This window comes from Halictus rubicundus, chromosome 3 (assembly GCF_050948215.1).
Source record: "Halictus rubicundus isolate RS-2024b chromosome 3, iyHalRubi1_principal, whole genome shotgun sequence".
NCBI lineage: Eukaryota > Metazoa > Arthropoda > Insecta > Hymenoptera > Halictidae > Halictus > Halictus rubicundus.
This window is the reverse complement of record NC_135151.1, coordinates 12,032,763-12,045,584: the sequence shown is the minus strand read 5'-3', so window position 1 is coordinate 12,045,584 and position 12,822 is coordinate 12,032,763. Positions and strand designations below refer to the sequence as shown.

The 12,822-nt window shown below is 37.8% G+C and overlaps 1 protein-coding gene across 1 annotated transcript; it reads right to left on the bottom strand.

The window, feature by feature from the left end:
• Positions 1-3,196: 3,196 nt before the first annotated feature.
• LOC143352710 (phospholipase A1 member A) lies at positions 3,197-12,222 on the bottom strand. Its single transcript, XM_076785419.1, has 7 exons — positions 12,156-12,222; positions 10,551-10,662; positions 8,366-8,514; positions 6,449-6,703; positions 5,810-6,001; positions 5,144-5,312; positions 3,197-4,894 (listed from the first exon to the last, which is right to left on the bottom strand). The coding sequence occupies exons 1-7, from the start codon at positions 12,220-12,222 to the stop codon at positions 4,780-4,782; spliced, it is 1,059 nt and encodes a 352-aa protein (XP_076641534.1). The 3' UTR covers positions 3,197-4,779.
• Positions 12,223-12,822: the final 600 nt, after the last annotated feature.

The following is a 12,822-nucleotide window of genomic DNA, read 5'->3' as shown; positions in this document are numbered from 1 at the left end:
ATTTTAACGAGAAAAAGCCAATATATATATATATATATACATACATATATATTTTTTATTATGTTACAATTGAATATTTGAAGGAATGTCTGTGTCTTTCAATTCGCACTGTGAAAATACTCTTCTGGATATTCGTCAACAATATTATTTCGTAATTTTTTAATGGATTTATCCGTGTTCTTTTGAAACAGTAATATTATCTCCATTATATCAGAGTTCGATGCGTGGAAGGTTTTCGAAAGAACGGTTACAATCTTTCTAGGGATTACATATAGTCATTTTCCCAGCAGACTGTGCTGATTAAAAGTTAACGCTACTTGTTACGTTCTTCGAACAGGTCATAGAAATAAAAGATTATATTGTATTTGAATGTTCTTGAGTGTTTTACGCCCATGTGTTGTTTATCATTCAGAAATTACGATCGAACCGTTCCCGTGGAAATTTGTAGTTCGAAAACGTTATTTTAATTGTCTACTCGAGAGGCTTCTAATAAAAGATATATGAGTGATATATATATTTTCATTCGTGCAGTAAAATAAGTACATCGTGCATGCACTCGAAATAATAAATTATTCATGCAGATCGTCTTTTATTTTCCATTTCGCGGTACATGTTTATCAGTAACGAAAAGATTCGTGATATACTAAGAATGCCACTGATATACTAGTTAAAAGAACAAAGAATTTCGCTAGCTTTCTTAGGCAAGATTATGTCAGTTTTATAAATTTCAGTTCCAATGCGCTTCTTCTATTATTTATTTAAATATCTCTTACATAACATATCATTTTCTTTCTACGAAAATTATTACACAAAATCGAATGTATCCTAGCAAATTGTCCGTAAAAATGACTCATTTACATAATAAAAAGGAATGACGACATAAAATAAAAAATATCTGCACTGTGTTTGGCAATCGGAGCACGCTCGAAAGCATTTGACGAAGTTGGAAGTGAATTTACGGTAGCATGAGCACGTACAGTACGTGCCTAAGACCTCGATGCCTGTGATTTTTTACAAAACGCATAAATGCTCGTGACAGTAGCAAGATGACATCAACTTCCAATGAATGACTCGTCATGTTAAATTGAATCGAAAACATCATGGAATTTTTTTTATCTTCGATTGGTATTCCCGTGGATAATCATTTGGTCCTGCAACAATCATTTTTGTTTTCTTCGTGAACGTGGACTGCGCCAGTCTTTCGAGCATGGTGCGTTTCTGTTAACAATGTCCTAAGGTTATTCAACCTTCTTTACCGTGTAACTGCGAAACGCTGACCGGAACAATACGTCGTGAACGTGCCCGTCAGGTTAATGTTATTAATGATCGTCTACGATGAATCTGCGCGTCAGTTCAAAATTACGCGTAGCGACGAAACACGATGATGCAATTAAAATGTAAAGAAACAGAAATATCGATGCAATTTAACCTTTGGACGATGAGCCTCTTTGACCGTTGACACGTTAATTTTTCTATTGTTCTCCATTGTTCTCGAGTACTAATTCAAATTAATTGGTACAAGCCGAGCAGTTTAACGCGTTGTAATATAATGAGACCATTAAAATTTATCGTAGAGATTACTCCGTTAACCTTTACAGATTCTGCAGAGTTTAATATTCACAGTTCTTTCAGTTTACACGAGCATATCATAGCTACTATTAGCTAGGACAATTATGTCACCCAATTATGTCAATTATATTATACCCTAAGGACCGTCGTCCAGGGGTTAAAACAATTCAGTCCAATGGTAAAACAAATTCGACCATTTGATTCTTGTTTCTCCGCGAGTAAAACGACGCCAGAAATGCAGCTAATGGCGTTCCAAGATAGCAAATCGTTTTGTATCTCCTCACCGTGATTCGTCACTAACGAAGTATTCTTTTCTTTTAATATACACGATAAATGGGATAGAAGGATAAATAGGATAAATAGGATAAAAGTACTTAAGAGAAGAAAGGAATAATTAGGGAGTCCAATTTTCAAGTTGATACGATTGCCCGTAGATTTGAACAATTTTAATATAACGTTATCTCTGAAGCAATTTTCAATCTCATACAGGGAATTTGACTTTGTGTGGAAGAATGATTTAACAAATTGAAATAATGTCGAAACCAGGAGTAATTGTGGTGGAGACTCCGTTTCAATTTTGTTACTCTTCATTTTTGTTTTATTTAGATTTGTGGAATCACTCGTTAATACTTACTACAAGTAATCCAATGCTCTTCTTGCACTGGGCAGTTATTGTACATAAACATGATTACATAAATTGATCATGCGGCATACGAAAAGAAATTTCTAAAATTTCTTGCATAGGTTTCTTTATATAAAATTATAAATTTCTTTACATCAAATTATAGGTTTCTCTATAGAAAATCTTTTCTACACAAAAGAAACTTAATATAACTATTTACCTTGTCTGACTAAATTTCCAGATTACGTCTGTCCACGAATATGAATTTTCATTGAAGGGTCTAATCAATAAATGTTAAGTTCTCGAAGTAAACATGTTTGCAATTAATATGAACACCTAACGCATCATTCACCAGCTATTCACAATCGGCATAAGATCTATAATGACGATAATCATTTAGAGACGCAATTGTCTACCGGTAATACAAATAACTATACAAATATTATATCATTACTGTTACAACGGTTATTATTATCACTACTATAGACGAATTTGAGTAGTCAACAATTTAGTTTTCGAATCACGCCGACGCCACCACAGATTTCATTTGTTTAGCAACGTGTGACCACGTAAATTGCTCGTCGATGGCTTTTCAATTGACATGATTTCCGTTACTCGATGATAATGAACTCTTTGTGAAGACGTTGCCGTTGCGAAAGGGTCCAACGCAAAGATATACAATATAATGAAACATTGATAGATTGTACCAGCATCAAACAACGATTCAGAAGATATAAATCTAACTAAACATACATTAACATAACGTTAAAAGAAGAGAAAAAAAATCTCAAGCGCACACCTCGTTGAAGCATCGTTCTGGTTCTCAGAAGAAAGACTCAATGCTAGAAGATTTATTATTTTTCACCGAACAACGGGAACTGTCCAGTTTTTTTTTTATCGTAGACATTACGTTATTCGCTGTAAGAGCGTAGAGAATTGATTCCTATCTTCAGTACTCGAAGCATATTTATTAATACACATGTTATACAGACAATTGAAGTTCAGATCACGTAAACATGATTGCTGCAGCATCATTCTCCTTAAAAATGAGAGAACTGTATGCAATTCTAAAATGATCAAAATGTCCTGAGCGTCTCCAGCTTGAAACGTGAATGTCTTAACAACTTGTAATCATTCCATTGCATATTATATATCATTAAGACTTAGCGCTACAGTGTACCGTACATCCATAGAAGTTATTACTATATCATATAATTATTATGTAATAAATATTGTTGTTAACATAAAGTCTGTTTCAGATGAATCATTTTTCTCGTTATCGATAGTCTTGAAACGTACAATTTCAGTCTTCTAAATTTCATTCTTTACCACTTCTCCTTACGTGTTTACTTTTTCAGTAACCCTGGTCTCTTTATCGTTTTAATTAAAAAATGTTGATGTATGTACAAGTAATTTAGGAAATTTCACAGACATGTTGATTTTGGAAAACAAACTGACACCTTTGGTGGACAACTTTATTTTCTAAGCTAACTAAATACCCTTATCATTTGAGAAAAGAACTAACGTATCATTTACTTAGTACACTTTCTCAAGGATACTGGTCTACGTAGACTAATGTTAGTAGTTTCTTACAAAAAAGAATCAAATAGAATAAAATAAAATAACATTGCGTTACGAAAGAAGCAGCAAGATGAGCATTGTGTTTAAAAATTGTTATGTCCATTTTACGCTTAGTCATAATTTGTAATGCCTAAACATTTAATAACAAAATAAACAGAAAATTATAATAAACCGGTGTTATTCTATTATCCATTAGAATGTGTCTGATTTCACCGACAATATCATAACAATTTGTTCAGTTTGGTGCAAGCTTAACTTATTGTAAAATCACGGGGATGAAATTGCAAACAAGAAATGCAAGTTACGGACGAGTTGTATAATAAAACAACGTGGTAAGTACGTACAATATCATTACTATAACAGGTTTTAAGAATGTTAAATGCGAGAAAAACAGTTTTAATAAGATCACAGAAATGGCTGAACTTCGCTTTCTGGGACCAAAAATTTTGCACTTTTTTCATACAATCCTGCAGATTTTGCCGTGAAAAATCCAAAAATGCAAGTTTTAAAGCGCGGAGTTCACTCGTTCAAAAATTATACACATGTAAAGTTGAGCGATTTCAAGCATTTTTGACCGGCAAGAACGGCGTGATATTTTCTAACCTCCCTGTTCGAGAAACGATTTTAAATAGAAAACGGTACGACAGTAAAGTACTACATAACAATATAAACTATTACATTGTAAAATTACGGAGACTAGACGAGTAGCATTATGTTGTTACGAACTCGGTAAACAATCCGACAGAATCGTTACGGTACAAAAAGTGAAAGCTCTTAGATTACAATGGTACAAACTAATGTGCATCGTGCACATTGCTAGTTACCGATGCATTGTGATCGATGGGACACGAGATTCACGGAAGGCTGCGTAGCAAAAATAGTTTATTATGTAAGAACTAATTAAAAATTGTACAAAGAGATAACGGGAAACGTAATGTACAATGTTTACGGCTAAATTATAGATACGAGCTACTCTATAATTATGTTGATCAGTTGCTTCAGTAAGCTCAATACTGGCGGTAGGACGATCGCTTCCGACTTGTCGTTTGTTGGCTTTTTCCGGGAAGACCGAGGGCGTACGGTTTTTGTGCGTTTGTTGACAGATAATAAATGCCTCGAGCTCTGTGAATTTTCAACGTAATCTTATGTTCCGTGATCGTCAAATTCCGTGATCCTCGGTCGAAGTCTTTTTCGCGTATTCACATTTTCATATATAAAAATTGGGTGGCAACAGAAACATGCTCCCATTAATTTTCTTGAAACTTCACGAAAAAGAAACTTGACAAAATCTTTCTATAGTTCACTCTTTCAGGACTAGGAGGACTAACGACTTATGATTCAAAGTATAGTTTAACGGTAAAGATTGCTTACGTATGAGGGGCGTCTTCTCCCATCAGAATATATTCTTCCAGCTGCGGTTTGCACCATCCGATCAGGTAGGAGAAAAGATTTCCGCACGGGGCTGCCCAGAAGCCTACTTTTGTCGTGATTGACTCTATGTAATAAGGCGTTACCTTTGTGTGATCGCATGACAAGGTCTCTGTTAAAACACCAAGTTCCAGTTACATAAAATCGTGTCTACATTAAACGCAGATTCGCAGATTTATTATTGCACTTGTAATAATGGCCGAGACAAAACAACAAAAATTAAATTAATCATCGTTCAACAAATTCGTTTCGACACTACACCAGGTGTTCTAAAGCACTCTATTAAAATGCAGAGTAATTTTATACAAAATCTCCAAAATTATGATACGGATAATCTGATTAAAATCGAATTTAATTTATTACAAGCTATTATTTAATTTAATCCACTCAGATTAAAAAGTTTGAGACAAATCAACAATAAAAATATGTGGCCTTACATATTTATTTATTTATCTACTCGGCGGAAGTTTTCTCTTAATTCACTCAAACGAAACTATTTCCTTAAGTTAGCGCAACGTAATTGCGAAGAAATGAGATCGCGTGCAGGATCTAATGAGTTTCTTTCTGGTGACCAGAAGGAAAGAAAACGGTGTGAAAACCCGTACTTACGAAGCAAAGAAGACGTCGCGCATCCGGGTTGACTCGAGCCCCCGTTCACGTAAAAATCCGCGTGTCCGGTTGGCCCCCACTGGCCCAAAATACCAGCACCGGTGTGGATCACGTCGACAAAGTATGCATCTGTTTCGTCCAAGTCCATCGACCGGTTGCCATTCATGTAAAAAAATATTGTCGGGTCGAGCCCTGTCGAGAGCACACGGAAAAAAATCGTTAGCATCAGATAACAACTAATTAGATTTGATGCAGAGCATTGTATTTTGTTCTCGATTTTATCACTTTTAAATATCCGTTTCGAAATAGAACAATGCCTCGACACGTGCGAAAGAGACGTACCCCTAATAGCAAAACTCATGTGTTTGTAATTGTTTCTTTATGAACCTTCCACTAACACATTTGTGAAATTTTCCTGCTTTTGAAAATGTTCACATTCATCAAAGTATTACTGAGTATGATTAGGGATGTGCGGGCCACTTGATCGGGCGGCCCAAGAGTTTCAAAAATATTAAATTATTGAAAATAATGCATTGATATACTTAGATTTTGTTAGTCGTTCTTCTGTTTGAAATTGCACCCTAGTCTAGTGATTAGGCACCGAATGAACTTCTACGGGTAATAGATTGCATAAGTTACCTGTGATTCTTCCAAGCTTGTCCTCGGGCAAGTAATTCGCAATTAGGCCACCTATATGCGCACCCACGCTGTATCCGAGCACGTGTATGTTCTCCACACCCGTGCCACGTGGATGATCCCTCAAGTACCTTACCAATTGAGCAATACATCGAGCACAAAAATCTGGACCCCACTGTATCTGCGATAGACAGGGCTCGCGTACCAAGGTACCATAATCGACGATTATAATATTGTAATTGCCTCGCGTGAAATACGCTGAAATCGAAAGTTTCATACATCGAGGGATGAGAACGCCAGATATGCCAGCAGAGAAAGAATTATGGTCCGTGGTCGTGCTGATCCGTAAAGGATTCAATGAAACTTGCTAACTAACAACAAGAAATGATTACCGTTCGGGTTTTCTTCTTCTTAGGTTACGATTCGTTCTATCGAACGCTATTTTATACGTTCCGATTATGTTAAACATTCGAGCATTACTGACAATAAGAAGAAAGTTTTCTACATTCAGTCACAGATATTTTGATATTATCGATAACTCTTGATAAAATCGTAAATTATAGTTATTAATCGACTGAAAACCAGCTTTTAATCTATCAGAATATTCAACGTCTCCCAAGCTTTTAACAATCGATGTATAAATTGATTTAAAGTTTCTGAGATTAATGCATTTAAATATCATGAGGAAGAAACCCACTCTACAATCAACGAGAATTCAGTTCTCTTTCCAGGGTGTATGAAAATGGCAATTCTAATTACTAAAATTTAACCGATATCATAAATGCTAAACATATTTTATGCAGAAGATAAAGAAAACCATCTATTAAATGTCAGAAATCTCTGATTTATAGTCATTTAATTTATACAGATCAATCCTCGTATAATTCGAGCAATTTCTACCTAACTGGTGGTAATAGCTAACCCAGATCGACCCGTAGCGTATGATTTTATAATGATCGGTAATACTTCAGTTGCACACATTAAAATTCAAGGTGATCACGTTGAGAACGCTTTGGATGATATTATGTTATATATATATAAGTACAGAGGTTACTGGAATATCGAAGATCGCTATAATTTAAATTAATGTTCAAGTAAGACATAAGTTCATACGTATTTTATTATTTTTATACGATGCAGCCATCCCTGCAATGGCCGTATATAATTCTTATAAAACAATTATTGCCGTGGATGAAGATAAAGTATAATTTATATCGTAGTCATGAAGTAATTAGCTTAATCAATTTACCTAATTATAACAGATACATCGCTCGTATTAAACCTTTGCGAAGACAAGACTTAGGTACAATCAATCTTGATCAATTAATAGTAGTTTTTCAAAATTGACGTGGTAAAAATATTCGGCGATACTGCGGAGCCCCGTAACGGGTCAGTATGTATAGACTCTTTTTTATTATTTAGGTATGCTAACAATTAATATTTCAAGTCTTGAAGTTTATTTTCTAAACAAATTAAAATTATACAATTTCTAAATGTTTGAGAACTGGTTATATATGTTTCTACTAATGCTCATTTTATATAACACATAAATAAGTCTGGCTGTATGTTTTTTTTTAAGTTGCAGAACTGAATACCGATAAATCAACTAATCTTTTCGCCTTGTAGGCTCTAATATAAAGAAATACTAGTCCAAAATTCGAAATCTGATAAAATGATGTCTGAATAGACCCGATACGGGCCTTCGAAAGTTAATTAACCGTCTAGTGCAATTTTTTTCTGTACATTTTTTACAATTTTTTGTTTCTAACCAACTCAGATCTTTTAATGCGTAAGAATGTTTTATCGCGTGCAATCGGTGCAAGTAAAAAAGTAATGCATTCAGGAATTCTCTGGCGGATGCACTGGAGGGTTAACGCAACTCGCATGAGCCAATCTAAGGAATTGTTTGTTAAAAATTACCTTTCCGAAGATCTGGACTAGGTATTAAGTTCCTCCCGCCGCCGAAACCATGAATAATGATTTTCGTAGGGTGCGACTTATTGAACTTGGAATAATGAAGTGACTCGAATCTTCGAACGTCTAAGCGTAAAGGTTTCTTTTGCGTGTCTCTGAAAAAAAAGCGATTAAACAGGAGTGTTACTGTGGATAGAAAGTCACGTTCTCCTCTTCGATCATCTCTCCAATGAAACTGAAACTGGTCGCACTGCCGAGTATATTAATTAAGAACATGCGGTTTGAAGACCCGAAAGTTTACAATATTCAGGTACTCGAGAAGTTAAAACTGCAAAAATCGATTGTAATTGTGTGACTGCAAGTTTTTGGGATTCCGACTACAATTTCGGGTTCCCGCACACCGTTGCCGAATTCGAAAATAAAGAGTTCAAAAAATAAATAAAAGCTTGAAAAATGCATAAGGTATTCGATCGGACCGCTCATCACTTTCGATAACCTGCATTTCCAGGAGAAAAATGGCGAGGCCGTCGCAGAAAGGAAACGCAAGTGCAAGCCGGCCGAGTAAAAGTATCCGAGACACGCCAGACCGACGCGACTATAGCTATCGGAGAAAGGTGAACCTCGAAACGAGGCCGCTTTCAGTACACGGCAAAATGATCATGATCTTGAAACCGAGAGTCTTACGTCCGAGGCTCTTCCTCGCGGCGTTCCGGTTGGTTTTCAAGCGCCGAAGGAAAGTGAGGAACGGCGTTCGAATGACGCAAAATGGGAACCTCCCCGAAAATTGAAACGCCGAACAACACTTTTGCGCGACGCTTATCATTTTTATACAGGTCAGAGCATCGATGGTTAACGCCAGAACAACGAGACACGTCAAAATGACGGATTCCACATTTTTACCACGTTCGGTACAAATTTTGCAATTGATTTTAAACTAACCTCCAGATGAGCTGGGGACTTGAGACTTTAAACATAGTTCAGAACCGAATGGCAATACGCACAAGACTAGAAAGCAGAAAATAATAATTTAAATAAAAAGCAATTTTTAATATACCACGTTTTTAAGACGGACTGAAAAGTAGTAAATAATTCCCCTCTAGGGTCAGATTATACTAGGTATACTCTGCGTGCCTCACAAGAAGTCCCCTGGAGTTCCTCTGACAGGAATTCGACGGGAATGTGGCTGTAAGCCATCTAAATGGGTCATTCCACAGGAACTTTTGGTTCTAGCTGAATTATCGGCTAAAGGGTGTGACGTCAAAGCGTAACCATTGGGAGCGAGCGAGGACCCCCCTTGCCCCTGTGCCGTCTCGAAGGACTTCTCGTGAGGCAGGGACAGTAGGTGAGACGCTGCGGGTCTATAAACGCTAGACACAAAAACAGGGTAAACAAGTTTTTGTGTCTAGCGTTTACACAGGGTAAAGAACAGGGTGAACAAGTTCTGTCGACAGAACCGAAAGTTAATAATTCAGCTAGAACCAAAAGTTCCTGTGGAATGACCCATTCGGATGGCTTACTGCCGAATTCCTGTCAGAGGACTTCTTGTGAGGCACGCAGAGTACCTAGTATAATCTGACCCTAGAGGGGTATTATTTGTTACTTTTCAGTCCGTCTTAAAAACGTGGTATATTAAACATTTCTTTTTATTTAAATAATTTCAGTTTACGATTACTACAATTGTAAAGATGAGCACTCGATGAATTTATTTCGTTGAATATATATTCCGATAACCGCTAAAAATATTAATAAACGCAGTCTTGTTGTTTTCATAAAATAATACAAAATAGTCACTTTTAATGCTTTGTAACCTAGTGCTAAAAAGTATTAAATCGGAAAACATCTCCGTTGACTGCAAAAGCAATAGTCAAAATATGATTCGTCTCTTTTCAGTAAAGCACAGAATCATCTGAAGGAGTCATCTCAAGAGGAATTTAATCATCTAGAAGAGGAAATTTTTTTCTTTGCCAAACTACTTGATAAAATTGTTTACATAATTGTGAACAGATGAATATTTTATATTTGAGAAGAGAAAAAGAACATTTATCGTTTTATTAATATCTTTCTAAACACCGTTGACTTATCTATAATAGTTCTATGATATTATATTTACTTCGCGAAGATTTCTAATTGTAATTAACAGGAAACTAAGGAACAAACAAGCTGGATAAAAATAAAGTTTTCGAGGACTTACCTCGTGTACAAATAAAACTCGATTTGCGGATGCGGGCACTCGAAGGGCGGCTTCGCACAGGACGAACTGTTGAACAGGTCCTTAAACGTTTTAGTGTCCGCACTCGCACCGTCTACGAAGAAACACACAGCTTGTTAGTGTTTCTTTAACGCTCAATTTTGACTGCAAACGATCATCCGTTTCTGAGCGGACCGTGATTTCACGATTTATCGCTTGGACGCGATCGACCGTAGATAATTGATACCACACAGCAAGTTTCGTGCAGTAAATCATTGAATCGTTGCGGGGAAAACTAGAAAAATAGGCGAAGGTCGTCCGGTCTAGACACCTATCGTTCCGATTGTTTTTCTTTTTTCTCGGAACCACCGACCTCAGTTGGCCACGCATTTTATTACGGTTCAGTAATCGGTCCACGCGTTGCTTGCACTTTCGAGTTTAACCGCTGTTGTTTCTATTTATAGACAAATCTATACTTGAACTGTGTGTATAGCAAGCGACTTCACTGATGCAGACACGGGAATGTTTCGGAACGACGATTTTCCAAAACATTCTGACGTCCACAATTACATTTATGTTGTTCAACACTACATTCACATTGTCCGATGAGCAACTTCACTCCAGTATTATAATAAAAACCGTGCCGAATCTCAATAAATCCAGTTTTGTCGTTACTATAAACCGGTATACATAAGTAGTATTTAGTGGTTGGTGGTCCTACAGTTAAACACTGACACGACTTTTTGGACAAAATTCTGAATACGTTAAACGAAGAGAATCTAGATTTTCTCGCGCGGTTCAGCTCTTTATCGAAAGCACAGAAACGAAGACTGCAACGAAAATGACACTAGAACAACAATTCTTGGAAAACTCGAAATGTTCACTGACAACTAGAAACACCTGCATGCACGCTCTGCCATTGTGTGCGTCACACATTACTTGTTGATCGAAGCACACGTGGATCATGGAAAAGTTTGACAGGCACCTTCGCAACGGCACGCGAATAGGCATGCGAAGAAGGCGAAGATGGTAGCGACAGATAGTGGCGAGAGAAGCGAGAAAGTGTTTACTAGTAACCGGCAAGGAATTATAATACTCGCTATTAAGGCTTTCGACTGTGAACCGTGTTCTTTTACAAATTTTCTTCTCAACGTTTCGTAATCATTGCGGCTAGCTTCACCGGGGGTCGAAAGACATACAATGATACCGTATCGTGATGAAACCAGTTGCAATTCTTATGACACGCTTTCAAGATTATTCCAGAAAGACATGACTTGCAATTGGAAGCTTCAACAGTAAGAATTATGTAATGCACACGTTGTGGGTATAAGATTTACGGAACGGAGTACGTGTAAATAATGAAGAAGTTTTATAGGCATATTAGCAACAACCGCGTGCTACTAACCACGCGAAGAAGACGAAGAATGCAGCACCAGAAGCAAGAAAGCGTTTGCCGACAATCGCCAAGTAATTGCTGAGGATGTCACAGAGTATTGATCAGAGCACGTGTAGATCATGCAGGCGTTCGACTGTGCGGGAATAGTACGGGATTAGAGCAACGGTCCAGCCGCGAGACCGTTGGCCGACGACCGGCTGACTATTACTTACGGTGTTGGAGAGTCTGCAGTAAAACCAGGAGAACAAGGAGCAGATATCTCACGACACTGACCGCCATCTCCCGCACTCCCGTAGTTTGTGATATAACATCCAGCCACGGCGGTGGTGAAAAATCAGCGAAACTGGTGTCAGCGGTCGCTCGTTGACGCCGGTATTCTCGTGGCCGATCGCGAAACGCGAAGTCACCGGGTTGGAGGATACCGGACGAGCACCGCACACCTAGGGGGAACTTTTAGAAAGTAAACGGGCTCCCGGGCTCTGTCCGGCACACGGGGATTCCTCTCTGGTTTTACACGTCGCGTGCGCACGTATGCACGACGTTGTCGTCGTATGCTCACCGTGTACAGCGACCGGTCGTCGAAATAGGTGGAATTATACTCTGTGCAACCGCACACCCAACAACGGGTTGCATCTTTGCTCGGGTTTCGCGGTGTGTCGCTGTTTCCGGGAAAGTGTCGCGTGCGATTACGTTCCTCTGACGCTTAATTATCTATCTCTCCCCCCTCTCTCTCTTTCTCTCTCTCTCTCTCTCGCTCGCTCGCTCGACGTTTTCCTCTCGCGCGGTGGGACGAGCAGCCCGCAGATCGAATGAAACCCGAACGAGAAAGTTCCACGACGAGGTAATGCCAGGCGGAACAGGATTCGAGAGTTTAATCGC